The sequence below is a fragment of the Protopterus annectens genome, chromosome 6.part0 (genome assembly GCF_019279795.1).
Source record: "Protopterus annectens isolate FY-2018-M chromosome 6.part0, PAN1.0, whole genome shotgun sequence".
NCBI classification, from domain to species: Eukaryota; Metazoa; Chordata; order Ceratodontiformes; family Protopteridae; genus Protopterus; species Protopterus annectens.
In genome coordinates, this window is record NC_056737.1 from 185,653,456 (window position 1) to 185,677,112 (window position 23,657).

At 38.4% G+C, this 23,657-nt stretch overlaps 1 protein-coding gene across 1 annotated transcript in view; it reads right to left on the bottom strand.

Annotated features, from left to right (window-relative positions):
* Positions 1-4,669: 4,669 nt before the first annotated feature.
* The window catches only part of LOC122803797 (acyl-CoA-binding domain-containing protein 6-like), a 291,434-nt gene continuing 272,446 nt past the window's right edge, over positions 4,670-23,657 (bottom strand). Inside the window, exon 7 of the mRNA XM_044073482.1 lies at positions 4,670-5,719. Coding sequence (XP_043929417.1) covers positions 5,463-5,719 — 257 coding nt within the window. The 3' untranslated portion in view covers positions 4,670-5,462. The remainder of the gene's footprint in view (positions 5,720-23,657) is intronic.

Sequence of the window (23,657 nt, forward strand, 5' to 3'; positions counted from 1 at the left end):
TACTCTTGTATGGCTAGAGATGAAATGAAAATGAGAAATACATGCAAATAGGCAAAGGAATAAAAGGATAAATGGGAAAGCATGGAATGAAGGAAATATATTAGTAATACAGTTATGGGAGGATCATGTTACTATGAGAGTATTTTATAAAAATGGTCTGAATGGTGGATATTTAAGGAAAAATATAAACAGCCTTTTTATTCTTTTTTTTTTTACAGTGGCAATATAAAAAGAGAGAAATATAAAAGCATATAATGATGCATTGGAAGATTTAGAACATGATAGAAAGTACATTCACAAAGAATAATTATATGAAAGAAATCAAGAAAAAATACAAGAACTGTTATATAAGCAAAGATAGTTTACATGAAAAAGAGTAGTATTGAGTTACTTAGTTTCGTAAAGTAAGACGGTAGTGAAATGAAAAATAAATGTAAAACGAGAAATAGAAAACTCAGAAAAATATTATGAATGTAGTACAATATCTACAAAAAATGTAGAAAGAAAAAAGAAGGTAGTAAAAAAGGGTCTATATTATAACAACGACCGATCAGATGATCATTGTTATAGTGGCCCCTAAATGACAAAAATCCAAAACAGCAAACAACCAGAACAGCGATTTTTTTCACAGGAAAAAAAAAAACTCGCTGTTCCCCCCAAAAAATAAAAAATAAAAAAAAAAACACTAAATGAGGTGGGGGGCTTCACCATTTAGTATCCGCTCTAACAGCGTTCAATCGTCTGATCATTCGCTGTTCTAAAGTAGACCCAAAAACATGTAAAGTAAAAAAAACTAACAGAAAAAGAGAATAAAAGAGTTGGAAAAGGAGATTTCTTTAAATGAGCTAGATAAAGTATTAGGACAAATGAATATATGTTTGACTGCAGGACCAGATGGAATATGTTATGACATGTATAAAAATTTAAGGTATTGGCCAAAACAAATATTTTTTAAAGATTATGATGAATGGTTAAATGAAGGTCTTGTGTATAAAAAATTATGTAGTGGAATACTTAAATTCATATGGAAGAAGGAAGATAGAATATGATTAAAAAACTGGAGACCGATAGTACTGAATAATGATGATTATAAAATCTTTATGAAAAGAATGCCAGAGACTTGAAACTAAAATGGAAAACTTTATGGAACATAGCATATATAGTATAAAGGGCAGGGCTGTCAATTAATTATAAAAAAATTGTGGATGATATTATGAATAGAAGAAAAGATGTGAAAATCATAAGATACCTAAATAAGGCATCTGATGCAATTGGAAATTAAATCTTATTAAAGAAACTTTAGGAAATTATGCCAGCATATGGTAATAATAAAGTAAAATACTTGTAAATGGCTAGTTAAGCCAAGAGGTACATATGAAGAGTGTTGTAATACAGGCATGTTCAATGAGTTGTATACTCTCTGTATTAGTTATGAATATAATATTATGTAAAATAAATCACAAAATGAAGGAGGTGGATGATGTAACACCTGAAAGGTTAAGAACTTCAATTCTGTTAACATAATAATCATAAAAAAATTAAGATAAAAGTAGTAATACTTTGCACAAATGGGTGTCTAGAAGTGACAGGGATTGCTTTAAATAAAGAGAATAAATAGAAAAGTAAAGAGTTAGGTGATGTAGTAAAGATAGGGATATATGTATTACAATGAATGAAATTTTTATGTTAGGATACATTTTGGGAATAAAGATGCAAAGAGAATTCAATGGGAAAAACTGTGTCTTTTCTGGAGAACATATAAATTATCATTCAGAAAATAGGCTTATTTGATATATTTAGTACTGATGGGAAAATAGTACATTTAGCAAGTGTATTTAAGTTGCCTATAGTATTTGAAAAGGATTTTTTTTTTCATTTAGAGTTGCAGATTGAACCCAGTTTTTTTTTAAACAAAAACAGTTTTATATGGAAATAAAGAGGAAGGATGTGTAGGATGAATTAACCCAGTGGTATGTGCTGCTTCCTTAAATTTGTACAAAGTATTAAAGTGGATAAATGAAAAAGATGAGAGATTAGTAGTAAAACTGTATAAATATAATAAAAACTTTGGGATATGGTAAAAAGTGTAAAAGAGAAAGTGTAAAATGAAAAAAAATGTTACCAAGAAAAAATATTTTGCAGGAAAAAAATAATATAGAAAGAGATAGAAAAGTGTGGCATAAGAATGTAATAATAAAACATTACCATGTAAAACCATGGGAAAATCTAACAGTTGAAAAAGTTAAATTATAATATAAGAAGCAAATAGTATAATCAGAAAGCAGAATGTCAATATATTTTGTTGAGACTGGTAATAGACAAATTGCCAGTAAAAGGAAATATGCCATATGAAAAAAAGTGATCAAATTTTACACTGTTGAGAAGAAACAACTACAGAATATATGTTTTTGAAATGTAAGAGAGTAAAAAAGCGACAGGGAAAACTATGTAAGGAAGATTTTTTTCAAAGATATAAAAAGTGGATAAAATAAATATGGGTACGATTAAAAATAAATATTATAAGAATGGAAGTAAAGAACGTGTTAAAACAAATTATTTTATGTTATATGGAATAAAAGAATGAATGAAATTATGTTCAGAGGTAAATGGATTTTAGCAACAATATTAAACAAAATCAGATGGTGGTTATAAAAAAGGAGGAGGGGGTCTTATAGGGATTAAATTTTAGTTTGATTGTAAAGGAATTCATGAATGTGTGTAAATAGATTTATATATCTATATATTTATACATTTGTAAATATTTTAAACATGTTGTAAATGAGTTCTTTTTGTATGTAAATAAAGGACCCCTTCTCTTTTCAATAGGTGTTGTGGCATCCTTTACATCCACCTGAGCTACCACCAACACAAGCAGATGGGATCTCATTTTAACATTTCATCCAAAGGATGACTCACTCATGAGTGAAGCACCCCACCCCCCAATGCTGCACTGCAAGCAATCCAATCACCTGGTCTGGGCTTGCAGCTTTCTACACCAAAGGCGGGTGCACTACCCATTGTGCCACTGATACTGACTGTTTATGCTATAACTTACTCTAGCCTAAGAAGTAAGTCTTGAGACTCATCTTTATCTAGAAGCTTGAAAGGTTAAACACCTTGTTGATCTAGTACATCAACTAAAGAGACATCTCACCACTTAATGAGCAGTGAAAGTAACTTAAAAACTTCTACATTATGGTTTGCATCAACTATCTTGTTCATTCTAGCACTGTACATCTTGGCTAAACTATCTGCTGCTTACAAAACAGCACGATTTACCACTGATGAACCCTACAGAGGTCTTACCACTTTCCATGTACTGAGGTAGTTGGATATATATTAAATAAAATAAAGCTTGCAAAAACTGCTTGTGCACATAGATTGAGAAAACAACAATGCCCTGGTCAGACATTCTGCATAATGGCTCAGCCCTCTTCCACGACCATGTAAGAATACAGCTTGAAGCCTGCAGAACATAGTAGTGATGTGACTGCCCATGGGAACTGTGGTTCTACTATTCAGAACACTGTCCTTATTACCTTGGCTCCTTCTAGTCTCAACACCAGCATCTGAACTGTGTGTGTGTTTTCTGTAGCATAAATCATACTATTCCTATGAGCCTCCAGAAACTAACTCCATGTTTCACTTCTGACACGTTCATAGAAAAATCTTAATGACAACTCACACTTCCAGCACTCCTTTTTTGCATTTTCTGTATTCATCATTACCCCATCCCCACTATTTGATCCCAGATAACGTATTTACCTTTTTCTACTAAGCTTTGAAATAACATGCACAACACATATTGGTAAGGATACATATATGAGCATTATTACTATACAAACAAGCATATCACAATGCTGACAATGTGTGGATATTCAGTTGACTGATGCAAGGGTTTTGGGTAATGTCTTGTGTGCATTGCATTAGATAACATGTATACATGGAGTGGTATGTACCTGCACATAATGGAAGTTAGTACATACACTGCTTTGACTCATCACTTACTAGCTCTAGCACTCAGAGATATTTGCTCATTTACACATTATGTTAACTATGACTGCCTACTTATACACTAACATTATCCCAGTTTAAATAATTTAGTTTAAATTTGCACTAAAAATTTTTGCATTTTTTATTCATTTGCATTATCTGTGCAACTTATTTCAGTGGCTATCAAATGAAGGTATGCTCTAAACAGTTAAATATTTAGCAATTTCTTAGTAGTAGCCGATGTCTTCTCACATCTGAAGTCACCACCTAATGATTTTCTGCTTAAATCTTTGAGTGGAATTTGCTAAACTCAGCCCTTTATGCTGTTGTACTCTGTCAGCTCAAAATCATATCTGGCCATTACCAAAGTTACAGTACATGTTAGATATTTCAGCAGCTGCTCAAGCCAAGCCTAGCTGATATAATTCTGGCTCTTCACAAGTGGACTATTTTTGTAAAATAGGTTAATCATGTCTTCGCTTACTCATGAGGATTTTATGAGGTATCTCTGACATGAGTGAAATTATTCCAGAGTTCATATGGAAGTCCTATTCAGAATTCATTTCTTAAAGAGAACATGATGAACAGGGACTCTTTGCAAGTAATATATAAATATAAAATAATCTGCTCACAGGAGAAGAGGAATCATCAAAAAGGTTCAGTATGACATCCACTGTTAAAACTATGTACAACATTTATTGTAACATTAAATTAGAACCATTTATACATAGTGACAAACACAAATACAAGCAACACAGTCATTGTCATCAAAATAGCTATTCAAAGAAATCATTACTGATGGATCCAAGGCAAGAAAATATGCTGTCTTGGGGGGCTTGCTTTAAAGCTGGTTGCCTTGTAACAAACAGCAAAGGAAAGCGGAAATATTTGATTTGAATGAAATGGAATATTTCATTCACTCACAAGAAATTGAGGATAAAGTGGACCAAGAGCTTATTTTTCCGAAGCACATCAGGTGCAAACAATATTAATGTAACTAATAAGAAACACTTTGTAGAATTAGAAAAAAAAATTTCCACTTGAAAAGTAGGTGTAAGGATAATACATTTTGTTTGCTACATTCAAAGAAATTTACATATTCTATGGTATGGTGCTGTAAAAGTGCTTATCCATTCTAGCTCCCTTCCAACATCATAAACATTAGGTATGTGTGACCCATCACCAAGCTGCCCATTAGAAAAGACCTTCAGTGCTCAAGTTATCTCAATGATTTTATAAAGACAAACATTTGAAAACTACACTAAAAGATATATATTTATACAAAAACTTGCAAAAGACATAAAAGTGCATGGTTCATTTTTAGTAAGACGCTAACTATACATGACCCAACTAGTAAAGAGTCAGGCTTAAGTGAGTAATACAAGTGAAGCTCGTTTTCTTATGTATTGTCATCGCTGCTTCAGTCTTACAACTACCACTTGACAGATACTTTCTTCCATTCATGTTTTTCATTGAATACTGCTGCTGCTATTGCTGAATTCACCTTCTCTCTCTGTTAGGTCTAGCTGAATTTTTATAGTATCATCAAAAAATGTTCCAGCACAGTTTGATCCACCAAAAACAAGAAGAGTGCAACAATTTCTTTTCCCAGGATTCTCCTTGTCAGAGTCTGTGAGGTGGGCAGAGGTTATGTTTATCATGGCATGTCCTGCCCGTGATACCCAGCTGAAGCCTCCACTAGGAACCTGACTCCACTGAGCAGTGTCTGTTGAGAAAAAAAAAACAACTTTCACAAATAAGGCTCAAGCAGCTCTGCCATTTCATCCTAACAATCACATTGAAATGTTAGTACCGCATCATACTAATGATATGAAGGCCCTCCCCCTCAGTGTTTACCTGGAGGGAAATTACAGACTTAAGGCAATGTGCATTAATATTCTTTTCCTGCCTTCCATTTTGATAGGATCTTTATCTGGCTCTGTTTTCTTCCATGCAATGAGCGTCATCTATCAGAGAAGACTTTTTTTGATAAAGTATTCCTTTTAGGTAGCAGGCTCCCATCCAGACAAATACTTAGCCAGCTATTGCATATATTAAGATAGGTGAATATTAGCAAGATGGGACTGCTTACCAAAGTATGCCGACCTACAGTAATGGTCAGAAAGAAGAACTGATTGCTGTTGTGCTCTATGCCTTAACATGTATTGATTTTATTCCAATGCTGCATAAATGCAAATACTGTAACTTTACCCCCACAATCATCCTACCTCCCCCTCTAACATTATTTAATCATCCGCTGATTCTCTCACTTCCTTAGAGTCCGCTACATCTCCGTGACCATTTCAACCACCATTCAGAAGGACAGTATGTGCCTGCTTACTGCCTCACCTTTTATCTGTCACTTAACCAGGTTGGTGGACAGGTAGAAGGCCCCTTTGCAGTTGCACCCCAGGCCAGAGACACAATATAAATATCAAACAAAGAAATTCTTATTCAGTATACACAGATATTGAAAATGTCATTCTTAACAGATGTTCAATGTACAGTGAATGTTCAACATACAATGTTAAGAGGATGTAAAATGTATGGTATAATGCATAATATAAGCCAGCTATACAATGAAGACAATAGCACTACTGACCTCCTCCCTGACCAACTCTCAGATAATCCATGGCTGTTCCAGAAGCTGGATCTCTTGTGCTACAGATGGAAATCGAAGGTCAGCACTATGACTGTGGCCATGATCCGATAAGCATCAATATGTCTGAACAGATAAAGAATTCCTTTCTTGGCCTCATAGGTTTAATGAGATACAGGCTTGTTGCCACAAGTGACAATTTATTAAGCCAATGCAAATATTACAGTAATTTATAATTTCCATAAAGAATGAATACCATATTTTATTTAGCAAAGACTCATCTTTCTGAAGATACTGTGCCTTCCACTTATATTACCCGATTTAAATTTGTGATGCACCCAAGACTGTTTTTTTTTATTATTATTGTTATTAAAATGTAGCACAGGCTAAATTTTGGCCTAATCTATTCATAAATGTACTCCATGAATACATATGCTTACAAGCCAAACATTTCTCATGCTCTGGGTGCTATGATACAAATACGTCAGCAGTCATTATGTTTGTTTTATAGCTTAAGCAAGCGTGACACCCTAAAGTCAGCTAACAAAGAACATGAAAATAGTTAGGCCCATGTGATTCTCTAAGAAATACAGACAAATGAGTAATCATGCACATATTACATTGTTAGTCTTGAACGGCTAAGTTTTTTTTTTTTTAAGATTGTCAAAATAGTTCTTTGTTCTTCAGTTGATACCTCCAGATATCCAATTTTCAATGGAAAAAGTTCTAGAGATAATAAAGATTTTAGTGTGTTTCTTTCAGCAGATGCCTATAGATGTCAGGCTCACAGCTAATCCCTTTTGCTCACTAGTCTGTTTACAAAGTAATTTCTTAAATAATTTTCTCTCTCTCTCCTGGAAAATGTTTTGCAGTTTTACAAGACAGTACTTCAAAATGGGAGCAGTGAGAATAATCCGTGTCACCCTGCAAGTAACAAAACAGTCTGACAAGTTGCCATGGCTAAAAGCCAGGCCACTATTGCATGAGTGTGGGTGTGTGTGTGTGTATACGCATGGGTGTGTTGGGAAGACTCCCAAATGTAATGCCAGTGACTTGGGTTCAAGAGAGAGATTCAGGTCACCAAAATACCAGATGATAAAAGGAGGGGGGATACATCATTCTAAGACAACTCCTTTCATGGGAAAAAGTTTAACTGGCTCTTTTGATGAAGACAAGGGGTACACAGTTTTGTATAGTTGGGTAAAAAAATTAAGCTCATGGTAACATCTGCTACTGCTCAGTACATAAAACTGTATCTATAACAAACTCAATGCACATCTCTGTCCAGAAATTAGTGGAAACTGTAAGATTCATTCAGGTGTACAGAGTAATAGCGGTCACCAAATAAATGCAGCTGGCAGATTCCAGACCTAGTCTAGTTTGAGTACTATGGGGTAGGAAGAGAGCTTTTGACTCCCCACCTGGGGACACATCGAGAAGTAGCCTGAAGGAGAAATGGACACTGCCAATTCCTGCTATACTGCATAATTTATTGGCTAATGAATGTTATAAAGGGCTTTTCATGTTCCCACACAGCTGAACTTTCCATTCTCTACCATGTAAATTCAACTAAATAATGGTATCAGGTCAGAATGATCTACTTGTCCCATGCAAGAAAATATGTTCTGCCTGCCTCATGACTGACCTTACTGCAATGCAATCTTATGCTGCAGCATGATAAATGGTCATTGTGGCAGGTCATCCCCAGCTTATGTATCATTTGTTCCAGCCACTATGTACTACGTAGACCTGTACACATAAGCACCATTCCTACAAATGGTATACAAGTTCACTACCCACATGCAAAGTGTGCGCTCTTATCTTGGTACTAAAGGCTGTGTGAATTTTTGCTAACCATATGACAAACAAGAAAAAGTGGTGATGAGAATGTCGGTTGCTCAGTTGGGAAGAAATGACAAATTTAAACTAACTATGGAGCTGTGGGCTGTATCATAAAAAGATTTACTCATTCTTTGTGGGTGAATATCATTTATTTAAAGAAACAAGTTTGTGACATTACTCAGAATAATAGTGGATTCACATAACTAATTATAAAGAGGTTGAAAAAAGTGTGCATGTAAAATTAACATGCTGTGGTAAAGTCCAGTTACAAGGCAAGAATAATCTTAACAAAAGTACTACATTTATATGGAAAGATGAACAAAAGTGAAAAACACTGAAATACCATTATTTTCAGTTAGAAGTAAAAAAAAAAAAAAGAAAATTCTTTGTGGCTATAAATGATTAAAAAGCAAGTGATATACATGCTACAGTATCTGCTGTACTTGAACAAATATTTTCTGCATTGTTTGCTTAGAAATGCTTTTAGAATATCACTGTGATGCTTCAGACATTCACAGATGGCCTTGGCCCCTCAAGCATAGAAAAGAAAGCCCTGGCTAGGACAGACAACTAACAGACTAGCGATTTGGATACTGAAATGGTTAAGGAAGGGGAGGGTGTGATGTGGAGACTGCAAGTGGACATTTCATCCTGTAAGAAAGGAGGCTGTGCAGTTTGCTGCACCACTAACACCAACAGGCATGTTGAGGTATTGCAGATATCAGATCATCATGGCCCATGCTGCACATAAGCTGGAGGTAGCTCTGGGATACAACCAGGGAGGCTCAATAAAGCAGAGAGTCTTTAATCAAAGCCACCAGCTGATAAGGAGAGGAGTTAGACCTGGGAAGGGGAACCCACAGGACTATATGACAGCTTGCTTTTGTATTCCCAAACCTTGCCTCCTGTGTGAATAAATGTCATAAGGCTGTCACCCCAAGCAAGGAATGAATAGGCTACAGGACTCTTGTCCGGGCCATGAAATGGGAAGGAATAGCTCTCACCTCTTTGAAAATAGAATGAATGGACTGACTGGGAGCACACAAAGAAGTGCCTGGCTGTGCTCACTGAAACAACAGCTATAGTATGCTACAAAAAAGGCAAAATGAATGCTTGCATTTAGCTGCGCTAAAATGTGAAGGCCCAGCTTTGCACAGAGAAAGTGGCTGCAGAAAAGTAGTGATAAACTGGAAATACATTAAATCCACGAGCCAACATTTAATACAGGAATTCAAATTAGTGCAAGTGTTGGATATGCATGACAAAGTGCTGTTGGATGTACTGGAATGAAAATCATTATTTTGGCGAACCAGGATGTGCCAACTTAGATTTTGCAAATGTAGATTATTAACATTTGCAAAGCAAGAGTGGATAAAGCTTTGAAGTCTTGACTGAGAAGGTTATCAATAGTCCTGCGATGCATAGCTAAAGGTCAACTCTGATGGTTCCTGTGGTAAAATATATAACAAGGGATATGACATATGTGTTTCTGTAATTATAACTTAAGAATATATCAGGCTGGAACCACTGAAATACATATTTTCACTGAATAGGAGGAATTTACAGACATGCAAAGTGGAGGGACAGCATTTTCTGGAAACAGACTAGCTCTAGCTTATGAACAATTACTACTGGTGTTTGATTATTCTAAAACATGCATGATGATTAATACACAAAGATGAGAGTCTATGACAGATTTCCTTAGTGGAAATTCTGCATTTTTGAAGAACAATGGAAAAATACCTTTCACTGTGAGTTCTGCACTATCTAACGCATAATGGAAAACGTATTCAAGGATTTGAATTCAGTTATATTAAGAATAATTCATGAGTGGGTGTGGGTATACCAGGATTTACCCACAGTTGTCATGGTTTGATCAGAGGAGGAAGTCTAAGTGATTAAACAAAGCCAACAGTGCATAAATCTTGATATACCCACACCCACTCATATGTTATTGTTATTATACAGTGGCATTATTTAAGACAGAAATTGCTTACCTTTCTTAAATGGTTTTGTATAATGGCTCTGTAGCATTCCCCCACATTCTTCCTTGTTTACTGATGTACTGCATGTGTATAGGACTTGCGTCCCCACTCTTTCACAGCACACCAGTACAGTGCGCATGAGAAGCAATGGAGAAAACAAAATTTTCATTGCATTTTTTTGTCAAGATTTTTATGAGGGACAGTGCAGAAATATGAGGAAAATCAGCTACAGTTCTGTTTCTTTATTAAATCTTTTTTTTCTTCTGTTTTGCACTGTCTCCGTATATTCCAATAGAAAGTCTAGCCTCTCAATGGTACTCCAGCAGCTGGAGTTTCTTCTGTTGGCATATGCTCGATCTACAACAAGCACAAGGGTTGGGCTTGTCCAACTGACATGTTTGTTTTTGAATGCAGTGAGCTCTTATTGTATAATTCAGATTTTCCAATTACTGGAAAGATAGAATTACATAAATTCTTGCAAGCACTGCAAGACTATAGACTGGAATGCAATGCAAGAACTTATGCTTCCAAAAAATATTCTCTAATTTGACACAATAAATAGGACAAATTAAATATGAGAGGTACAAGTATGTCCAGAATATTCAACAGCAGCCCCACCCTGTGAGCATACATATAGTCTCACATTTAAACTGTGTAGACTGTATTCACAAAAGCATCTAGTGTATCAAGAAAGTCAAACTCAATAAAACCAGGACCATATAAATATATCCATGCAGACGTCTCTCTGATTACAGTGAGCAAACCATACTGAGCCTGTATTCCATGGCATTGGAGAACATCTGCAACAGTAAAACAGCTGAGATTAACATCAAATCCAGCCAGATCTGAAAGCCTGTCAAATGAACATTGCAGCTCTGCAACCTCTGAAATAAAGTAATTGGTGGCTTCATTTTGAGTGAGAGACATGTCCTACTATTCATATGTTGCAGTATTCAAAACACAAGGGAGTCCGTCACTGCCTGACTCGTATGCCTGGCCAGTATACAAAAGTCTAAATGCTACTGTAAAGGTATGTGTGACATCACACAGAGCCCATATCCTACGTCAGTAATAAAATGACATTAGGTATAATTGGCACGTACCAATCCCCAGAACTTTTCTGCCATCAATAAGATAGTCTTCTGTGGTCATCACACATCAGACAAGTTGTGAATCCTGTTCAGATAAGTGCCTCATTTTTTTTTTTTTTTTTATCTTTTTGCTACTGTGCTTTTTTGAGGTCGTCAGCTGGGAAGGGCAAGTGTCAGTGTGGATGGCAGATTCCACATATGGACTCTCATGACCTTTGTCTATTTTGCCATGGCCCTGACCACGACCATACTACTAGCTCTATTTGCAAGGCCTTTGTTCCCAAGATCCTGCATAACTGTTTAGCTTCTGTTTATACCTAGAAAACCAGCACCTTAAACATCTCACACGCAATATGGAAGGTGTGTCAGGCACTTCAGATTAGCTGCAAACTAAGGCCAAGAAATATATGCCTGATTTTCCCACTGCTTCCTCAGTTACAGACCTCTCTCTCCTGAGGCTGATGTTGGCCCAGAGACTGTTATGGAGTTGGTAGGCATTCCTTCGATGGGTACTGTTGTCGAGTCTGTAAAGAACCCTACCAGCACGTCCTCGGGGGATACGTGAGCGTCCATCCCAGACGTAGGGGTGAACCTTGGCTCATTGTAACCAAAGGCCTGCATGGCATTCCACAGGTCATTGTCAGAGATGATGTCCCTATGAATATTGAGTATAGGCTGACGTCAGTCCTATCCACTATCCACCAAATGGATGTTCCTCAAAAGAAAAAAACATGCTTCCCTTTGCCCTTGGGAACAACTGGCGGATTGGCAGGCCTTTTCCCAAGGGCTGTTCAATGCCTTTATGGCTTTGAGACTATCTTCAGCTCTCTCTTTTCCTTCCTTTCCTCCCTCTATACCACAAAAGAGGAATTCTGAGTAGCTTTCTCCAAATGAAGAGGAATCTTCTGGGGATAAATCTTTGGCTTATTCAGCCCAAATTTCTTCTCCTTTGGGATATGCTTCCCCAGAAGAATCAAATGGAACTGATTCCCCTGATGAGGATGTCTCCTTTGGGGGTACTATAGTTAAAATGACAGAGTTTTTCAAATGAGATTGTTCTGAGGTGTCAGACATCCAAAAAAGGTATTATGACCTGTTGCAGATGGACACCCCTTCCCAGACTGCCATACCCCCTGTTCTGCCAGCCTTCCTGGATGCTTTCTGTAGATCAATATGCATGTGTATATACCTTTAAGAAGCTATAAAAGGGCTTGCACTAAATACTGAGCACATGTGAGCCTGACTGCCATTTTGTACTTAGTTGAGATGTGAACATGTATGTATGTAAGCTCTGTTTGTTACTTACTTCGTATTTAAAGGTGCTGCTATCCATCCCAATGTGTTTGTATATATCAAAGCATCTGAATGAAACCCAAAGTCTTCTCATTATTTGTAATAGAGATGAACGAACGATACTTTCACTGCAGCTTCTAAGTGTCCTGACTCTCAAACTCCTGCCCTCAAAAGGCCAGATAGGTTTTATAAAGTGCCAGAGGATTCCAAATTTTCTTTGTTTAAATGTCCCTCTGCAGACCCTGCAACAATTTTAGTATCTGCTGACAAGGCCTCCAAGATGCTGGCTTCCACTTCCCTGTTCCCTTCAGATAAGGAGAGTGAAAATTATGGAGAGGCTAAGAAAGAAAGTTTATAAATCAGTTACTTTGGCATTCAGAGCCATAAATTGCCAGATCCATATGGCCAAATATTCTTTGGCTCTCCTCTCGGATGCTGGTTAGCTACTTTCTGTACTCCCTGACTTTCCCACTTTCCCACGAAGGCTAAGCTCTCCTCCATCCTTAACTCCTCTGCTCAGGTTACACAGCATTCCATAAAGTGTAGCTATGATGACATGGAGGCATCAGCTAGAGGGGCTGCATCAGGGTCAATTCTTAGGAGAGATTCCTGACTCAGACTCAGACCTTTGCCTGATGAAATTAAGGCAAAAATCATGGATGTTCTCCTGGACAACAAGGCATTATTTGGTACTTCTGCTGCAGAACTCTTTTCAGGAAAAGAGCAGAGTGCAAGACCTGAAGCATATTTTTGTTTCCCTGGACTCTTGGTTTCAGAGGCACTACCCCAAGATCCATTTTGTAAGAAGTCTTCCATGTCCCCATCTTCAAGGGCAAAAGAGATACTAGGAAACAATTTTCATCTAATTCTACTTCCACTCCTGCTCAAAAACAGCCCTTTCAGGCAAAGCCGGGTAGTCTGTGACTACCTGCCTCCTGGCACCCAAACACCTCTTTCCCTTTGCCTTTCCCTCTCTCTGCTTGGAAAAGACAACTCAGGACCTCCTGGGTCCTATCAATCATCCTTCAAAGATACTTTATGGTGTGGAAGACTCCTTCCTTCCTTCAGGGGTATTGCACAACCTCCAAAGGAACAACAGGAACTTCCCCAAGTCATTTCCAGTCTTGTCTCTCCAGGCACCATTCAGGAGGTACTGCCTTCCCAAGTAGGAAAAGGCAGTTAGTCCAGGATATTCCTGGTCCCCCAGGAAGGATGGTCTTTTGAGACCCATTCTAGACCTATCCCATCTAAACACTTTCCTGAAAGTTCCAACCTTTCGAATGTTAACTTTACCTACTCTTCTTCCTCCATGCTTCCTCAGGTGTGTATGGTGTCCTTGGACATCAAGGATGCCTATCTTCATATTCTCATTCATCCTCAGTTCAGAAAGTACCTTTACTTTACTATTGCTTCCTCACACTTTCAATTCTGTGCCTTGCCCTTTGGATTGTCTATAGCCCAGAGGGTCTTCACAAAATGCTTAGCTCCTGTCATAGCCTTCTGCAGGCTACAGAGCATACATAGGTGCCAGAAGCTGTTAAAGACTGGGGGGGGGGGGGGGTGACAGGGGCACTTAGTGAACTAAAAAGGGTAATTTTTTTATAACTATTTGCTACCACAACATAGGTTCACTTGGAGGACATTTTAAGCTTAGTCAATTCCCTTTTGGTGCTTGAATTAACATTTTCTGATTGGTCTTAGCTATCCCCATGGCTGATAATTGTATATTAGCCCTAGTGAGAACAACTGTGATCATACCATAGATAATTTGAGGGGGCCATGTAAGGGATGCAGCATTTAGGAACTGCCTCAATTAGTGGCATAAGGTGAAATCCTGGAGTACATTTTCTATTACCCATCCTTAGATCCAAGTTGCATTTGAATATGGATGGATGAGCTTTGCTTTATTTTTATGGATAGTCTGTTTCGGAACAGTGGTAGCCTCTGTAATATATATCCATCTCTCCACAACATTCAGTTTAGATACCTGGACTGAGTATTTCTGATGCCATTTGACTTGCTGATGTCGGTAGGTCCATCTGTATTATGTTAGAGAATGCTTTGTATGCCAGACATGTCAACTCTAAGCACTCTGTAGGATACAGAGTATAGTAATAAATCTTTGAGGTGGTCCATGCAAGACCTATTGTTTACGACTTGTATCCTTTTAGTAAGGTATTTCTGAAGGTATTCCAATTCCTGCATGGGACTGGACAGATACATGCCAAAGTGGGCATTATACAAAATGACTGACATAATGAGAGCTTTGTAAAGGGGGACCACAACATCTCTAGATCTAGTCACAATCAATTTGTTTATAAGCTGTGCAATATAGAAATGCTTTCTTATGACTCTGGCACATGTTGGTCAAAAGTTAGGTCACTGTATACACAAGTTCCCAAATGCCAAACAATTGGATTAGTTCTCAGAGGGCATTGTCATGATTTTGACACCAGTTATTATTTGGGACAAACTTTCCTGCATGATGGTAAAGTCATTTGGGGATTCAATAACTTCTCCTAACTTGCAGTTATCTCAAACTTAGCTGGCCAAAGCTCTTTGGTATTTTCTTTTACTTTTGAGATGTATATGCCAAACAGAAAAAGTCTCCGCACCGAACCCTGGGGGACTTCATTAGTGACAGGTCTCTTCCCCTGTTTTGATCTCCTGCACCCTTGTGAGTCAAGTTGGCAATGCAGCTGGTGATCGATGTAAGTGTTTGCTCCTACATTATTCATCTTTTGTACTACACCTGAGTAAGGGATTGTGTCAAAAGGTTTGGCCAGGTCAAGGTAATGTGGTGTGAACTGTTTTACCTTCATGCATTGCTTTGGTAACAAGAGTAAAGCTTAAAATTTGCCCATGATTTTGAGCCTTTCACATTTTCCTCTGGGTTGTTTTCAAACACATTTTTAGGGCCATGCATACATGTATGCATTCCTTGATTCACCTTCCTGATTGTATTAAATTATATTCCTTGTATAATACAGCACACTTGTTAGAATTAACTTAGAGTGCATTTTAAACTTATTGTTTAAACATTTTTTCCAGTAGGCAATGAAACAAAAATGCATTAACCAATAATGGCAAAACTGCCCTATTCAGAACATTTCCATCATAAAGGTCTACTTCCCCACACAACTGCATTTTAAATTTGTTTGAACATTTTTTCCAGTAGGCAATGAAGCAAAATGCATGCACCAATAATGAAAACTGCCCTATTCAGAACATTTCCATGATAACAGTCTACTTCTACACACAATATTATAAATACAGAATCACAGCAGTGTAAGCCATAGGCATGTTGCACAGCTTCTTGAACTTATTTTCAATTGGTGGTGGTGGGGGGGGGCAAAAGGCCAAAAACCAGGGACACATTGTAAACATTGCTTGTATAATTTTGGAAAGTTACTTGCATAAAATGTTGCTACTACCATGCATTTCACTGCCAAGCCTTGAACCCAGAAACCTGTGTACTACAGTCAGAGCAACATACCACTAAGCTAAACCAGCAGTTTCTTGAAAGACAGTAAGACAAACTTAAATGGCCTATCATATAATTTAGTGAATTCAGTTCTCACCTAACCATAGCTCTCAACCTCTTAGCACAAAATTACAGAATAAAGCAAATATTTGGGGGAATACAGCTCCAAAATAGGGACACATTTCAAATACTGATTTTTATAACCTTAGAAAATTGCTAGAATAAAAGGTTATTTTACCACTGAGGCAAAATTCACAAGTGATGGTGGCTAGGGACCTTAGGGTCTTTTTACCTGTACTCAAGGTACAGAGTTTGAGCCTGAGTACCTCTAGCCACCAGATGTATTCTGTTGGGGGCATTCACAAACACACACACACACACACACACACACACACTCTGAAAAAATGTCTACCAGTAAAAACAGCCAGTCCAGCCTCGGATTTTCACCTAGGCAGCTTCCGAACCGCTGAATAAACCACCCATTCCTCAGCAGCAGCTAAATAAACCATTCATCCTTCAGCAGCAGCAGCAGCTAAATAAAATGTCCGTTCCCGCTCGCAAAATTAAAACCATCCAGAAACCCTATGTGCACTGTGAGCTCAACACTGACAGGCTGGTAGCCCTGATGAGCTGATGTCAACACGCACATGATTATGTCAGCTAAAGCGCAAGAATGAAGATAATTCAAACAAAGAATGGGACAGTTGGGAGGTAATCTGCAAAAGTGGAGGGGCTCCCCTCCCCCCTCGCTCTCTGGTTCCGGCGCCCATGAGAACATACAAATTTTTCCATACCTGGACAATCTTCTCCAGGCTCAAACTCCAGAGACCCATCAGGAGAATCTCTTCTTCACAGTGTCACTGCTGCAGGATTCACCATCAACTACCAAATATCTACTCTGGTTGCTTTCCAAGACCACATTTTCCTTGGATACAGAATCCAATCAGACAGGATGCTGGCTTCATTACCACCAGAAAAAGTTATGTCCCTAATGTCCCACTTCCAAGGCCCTCTTGTACCTGCAATCCCCAACTGCCAGGGAGTTTCTTCACCTCTTGGGGTTTATGGCATCCACTATTAGCATGCTACCACTAGCCAAGTTACACAAGAGGAAATTCCAGTGGTTCCTGAGAATACTATGGGTACAACACTCATATCCTCTGGAGTTTATTTCCCTTCTACCCTGCCTGAAAAATGAGTTATGCTGGTGGATTCAGCAGGTTTCAAGAAATCCAGGCTTACCCTTGCAGCCCCCACTTCCCACTCAGGAGCTGTACACTGATGCTTTAAACCTGGGATGGGGTGCAACCCTAGCCTCATGGAGGGTCAGAGATGAGTGGTCTTCCCACTCAGAAGAGGGAGCACATCAATATAAAGGAGATGAGAGCCCTGATTTCCACTCTACAAATTGTCAAACCCTTTCTTTTCCCAGGGGCCTTAAAATGGTTTACAGACAATACCACTGTCCTCTGGTATGTCAACAAACAGGGAGGGGCAAAGTCCTATCTCCTGTGCAGATTGGCTCTCCAGGCCTGAGAGTTAGCTTCCCAGTCAACTCACTCTCCAGTCAGTTTACATACTCTCAACCCAAAATTTTCCAGACACATTGAGCAGGTCGGTGACTCAGTTCCACTATTGGATGTTACACAGGGATGTGTTTCTGGACATGGTCCATCGATGGGGTACACCCCAGTAGATATTTTCACCTCCCCCATGAACAGACAACTTCAAGTTTTGTGCCAGAGTCCCTGATAGCCTGGCATGGAAGGTAGATGCCCTGTCCTTCTCTTGAAATGGTCTGTTTCTATATGCATTCCCCCTTCCCACTTTTCCAAAAGGTCCTGTTGAAGATCCAACTAGAGCAACCAAAAATCTTGTTGGTGACTCCCTTTTGTCCAAGACCGCACTGGTTCCCCATTCTTCTGCATTTAGCCAAGGACAGTCACCACAGGTTACCCCACATAATGGACCTACTCACACAGGACAAGGGAACTCTAATACACCCACAGATGTCAACTGTTCAACTGACCCTGTGGGTGATAGGGTTTTGATTCCCTTCAGACATATTTTCATTGAGGATGTGCTACATGTTCTACAGGAAGTCAGAAAACTCACTACTAGGAAATCCTATATTTCTAAATGGAAAATGTTTTCCATAGAGTGTATTTTAAAGGATTTACAACCACTGCATGTGGATGTTAAAGTTATTCAGTCTTATCTGTGTGAATTATTGAAGAGTGGACTGTATCAGCATGTCTGCCTATATCTCCCCCTTTAGCTTCCAGGTTGGAAGTTAAACTTTTCTTAAAAGGCATCCTTCATATTAGACCATCAAGGAAACCAGTTTCTCCTCCTTGGGATCTTAATTTTGTTAAAAAAAAACTTACCCTGGCCCCTTTTGAGCCTGCAAGTTGTTGTTCTCTGCAACACTGCACCTGGAAAACAATTATTCTCATGGCCATTACTTCTGCTAGAAGGGTTTCTGAATTACAGGCTCTCTGAAGTAGTCTTCTCCCTTCATTGTTTTCCACAGACACAGGGTTATCTTTACACATGAATCCCTCCTTTATGCCCAAGGTGGCAAATGAGTTGTCAATCAGTCCATCAATCTTCCCACTTTTTTCCCTTCTCCTAAGTCCTCTAGTGAGAGGATCCTACACACTTTAGATGTGCACAGACAAATCTGATATTACTTGGATAAAACCAAACCAATTAGGAAATCTGGCTGCCTTTTTATCCATCACCCAAGGGCCCTGGGCAAGCTTGTTTCCAAGCAGACCATTTCCACTTGGATTTCCAAAACCATTTCCTTTTGCTTTGCGTCTCATAGAAGAATCTACCCTCACCTATTAGGGCACATTCCACCAGCGCTGTGTCTTCCTCTCTTGCCTTTTTTAAGGTCTTAGACACCTGTTCTATCCTGGAAGCAGCTGCCTGGTCTTCTGTACATACCTTCACAAAATACTAAGCTAGATGACATTTCCTCATATTTCCTCAGCATAGCTGCTGAAGCCATCGTCCTCCCAATCAGTATCCTAATCAACCGCTCTATACAAGAAGGTCTTGTTCCACAACTCTGGAAAAAGGCTTTTATCATTCCCCTTCACAAAGGGGGTAATAATACTATCACCAACTTCTGGCCCATCGCCATCCTTTCTCCTATTTCAAAAATTAGAGAGAAATGCATCCATCTTCAACTCCTTCCCCATCTATTAGACAACAACCTACTAACTCCTACTCAACACGGATTCCGACCCAATCATAGCACTACGATGGCCCTCCTATTGTTCCTTGAAACTGTGAATAAAGCTAGAGATTCTGGTCTCACTGTTTCTACCATCCTACTCGATCTCTCTAAGGCCTTTGACACTATCTCCCATAACCTACTACTTACTAAACTTTCTAAGCTAAACCTATCACCTTCAACTCTCAATTGGTTCACCAGCTATCTCTCCAACAGGCAACAAGCCATCAAGTAGAAAAAAGCCACCTCCTTCCTTAACACCCCCACAGGTGTCCCACAAGGTTCCATATTAGGCCCCCTCCTCTTCAATATATTTATTAATGATTATTACCGCTCTATCCACTATGCTAACATCATCCAATATGCAGATGATTTTATAATCATCTGTGCTGCCTCTTCCATCCCAACTCTCCTAAAGTCGACTCAAAATGCCTTCTCCACCACAGAACAGTGGATGAAAGACAACCATCTTGCACTTAATGCAGCTAAATCAAAACTAATGATATTTACCCCCTCTAAAATCAATAAGTTTGATAGACAACTATTCTCAATCACCAGTCAAAATAACACACCACTTGAACTGGTATCAGATACCAAACTACTAGGAGTTCAAATCGATGACAAGCTTAAATTCGATTCCCATCTACTACTAAACATTAAAAAAAAACACCAAAAACTTGGCCTGCTCTACCGACACAAGCGATACCTCACCCCAGCTACCAAGCTCACTCTCTCTACCACATTTCTCTTACCCTCCCTTCTCTATGGTGCCCCTCTTTTAACAAACCTATAATCATCTCATAACAAAACTATCCACTTGTTATAATAAAATAGCCAGATTTGCCACTAGCAACAAATCTTCAACCCATCACTGTGCACCACTCCACAAACTAAATTGGCTTTAACTTCCCAACTACCGCTCCTATACTCAGCTCACCTATGCACACAAACTAATTTTTCAGCCATCCCTCTGTCCCTCCCTTGTCCACTACCTTTAAAATACACCACACACAAAGACTTCTCAGATCTACTAATCAAAACCTAATAGAAGTCTACAGTCCCCTTAGTCCCCCAGGACAAAACCTCCTGTCCTTTTCCCTAGCACGCTTATGGAACTCCCTCCATTCGTACCATCACTAGCCTCCCCCTACCTTTAAAAAAATCACTCCATTCCCACCCAACATCCACATGGGAATGCTCCTGCTCCCATCTCACATAATCATTCTCCACCTTCTACAGTCTTTCATCTCATACATTCTTTATTGAAGCAAGTAATCAATTTCTTAATTATACCTACCAATCTGAAAGCCTTTTGCATCTATCTACTCACTTCCTAATCCTACTTGAACAATGCTCTCAACAAGAAAAAAAAATGTAATTTTGTTTTTTTAGTATTTTTGATTGTAACCTCAGTATTTTGTGTCTTGTAATCAGAAATTGTTTGAAATGTAAATCTCTAATCTTTGTGTAATCTGTGTTGGAGCTTTTCTCCCCAGGACTCCATTGAAAAAGGGTTATTTTGGCCCAATGGACTATCCTGGTTAACCAACTGCAAATAAATAAATAAATAAATATAGAAGAGAAAGACATCTACGGTTATGGTAAGATTTCAAATAACCAAAAATGCCAAACCAAGAGAAACAGAAACCAAGTCCATGCTGGTATAAACGTAACCCAGACTTTAATGAATGCAAATAGTCACACTGTTTTTAAGTGTCAGAAGTTGCAGTAGGAGAATTCCTATCTCCATGAATGTTTGAAAGTTAGAAGAATCCCTAAGGGATTACACTTTTGGAAGTCTCCAAATGGTATAACTGCCGAGTCCCAGCTGTATAATGAATTGATGGGCTTATTTGATCATTACGGCTGTGAGTTACTTGAATATCTTGTGAGACACAATCAAAGGGAAATAGATACCCTTATGACTGAAGCTAACAAATTAGACTCATATTACTCAGGATTTCCTATTTTCCCATCATCATTCAGATTATCTGGAAATTTTTTTAAAGAGTGGATAAGGACATTTTCAATGTCAAAAAAAGAAAGGAGAAAGTTTGAAAGGGACCATATTGAGTATTTGGAGGGGCATGCCTACCTAAGCCTAATTCCATCAATAGGAGGTAACCCCTGTACCAGGAAGCCAATGATCAGGGTTTTGACATTGAGGAGGAGGAGCATGACAATTGAACGCCCTTTGCATCAGAGGGCATTTATTTATTATTTATTTGCTTTTGTTAACCAGGAAAGTCCATTGGGCTGAAATGAGCCCATTTTCAGGGGAGGACCGGGGAGAAAAGCTCCAAAAACAAAAAAAAAAAAACAATGTACATAATTAAGAGATTATTTAGAGAGTTAATAACAGCATTTAACAATATACAATAGAATAATATAGGAGTCAGAAGTGACACAGTAACATAGACAATGTATAGCAACATTTTATGGAAGACTTGAGTGCTTGGCAGGTATTCAGTAGATCAGACAGATAATGATAATCTGCACTTACACAATTTTTACACACCATGTGAGGCAGGGTGAGGCACACTATGCTGTTATTAAGGGTGAATGCTCAAGAGGGAGTAAAGAAGAGTGTGGGTATCAGAGCTGAGTCAGGTTAGTAATCAGGTGACTGAGGAATTGGGGATGGTGCAAGGGCATAGCCAATGAGAGGAGAGATGTTGGTAGAGTGATTTATTGAATGACGGGGCATTATTTATAGTCCATAGAGAAGGTGGAAGGGCATTCCAGAATTTAGCTACAGTGAAAGAGTAAAGCTATTGGCCTACAGGGAGTTTAGGTCTCAACTTGGATAAGTGATTTATTTTCAGATCTTAGTGAACAGTTTGGCATGTCAGAAGGATCCACCCCGTTTACAGAGGAGCATGCAATGGCCAGAACAGGGTGAACCGGTATTTTCAGCAGAACCAGAGGTCCTAACAGACCCAGTTTTTTATGGATTATGCTGTTTCTTTCAACAACCTGGAGATATTAAACAACCGTGGGCCAGCCATGGTGAAAAACAAAAAAGGTGATTTTTTTTACTTGTATAACTTTAGTGACTATGCATGTGCCACCGACCATGCTGACTTGAGTAGAGGAGGCATGTTTGTTCCCTTGCAAAGGTTTAAAATTTATAATTTATTGATCGATTTAAAGGTATATTTAAGAAAATTAAATTTTCATCTTATTTTTGATAACAAGCAGGATGTTAGTGGTAGTGTGTGTTTGAAGGAGTATTTTCATTCCAAGGAAGTCCAAAAAATGAAACACCAAACCACGAAAACCACAAACCAAGGCATTCCCCACCTTTGGTCTTGCCCTTCTTTGAAAAAATGGTGGAATTCAAATTTCGTTTTTTAAACAAGTTGACTTTCACAGATAAAGGTGATTGTAATTTGAGTACCCAGGAGTTCCAGTTGTTGCTTGAATTGGCTAAAAACAAAGAACTAAGGATGAAGAAACCTGACAAGGGGGTGGGGTGGTTGTGATGAGCAAGAACAATTATCTTGAAAGAATGCATTGTTGTGTGTCCAACAGTGAATTGCATGAGGAAACATCTCCTAATTATATATACCTGGCTTATCGGAGGATTGATTTTTTGTTATAAGATATGGTGGATAAAGGTGAGATAAGTCTGGGAGTGTACAACTGTCCTCATGTGCAATACCTGTGGTGCCTAGTATATTTGGGATCCCCAAAATGCATAAAAGCACCACTGATCCACCAATGAGACCTATATGCTAGGAGGTCAGACACCCCCCCCCTTGGTAAATATGTTGACACAATGTGAAAGAACTGTTTAAACTCTTTCGGCCACTTGTGTAGAAACTCTTGGGACTATTTACTGAAAATTAAGAACATGAGGTTTTCCAGTAATTTTATTTTCCTTACAGTGGATGTGGCTGAATTATTCAATGTAATCCCACACGGCACGGGTCTTGAATGGTTCCATGATTTTCTCTGTGAATTTTGTGGCGTGAGTAGTCATGATATTAGGGACAACATTTATACCAGATTAAGGGGGCTGCCTCCATTTTTGCCAGTATTGTCCTCTTCCAGTGGGAAAGACAATATTTATTTGACAAATTTACAGTTAAGCCTTGGAAGATATATCTCTGATTTTTGGATA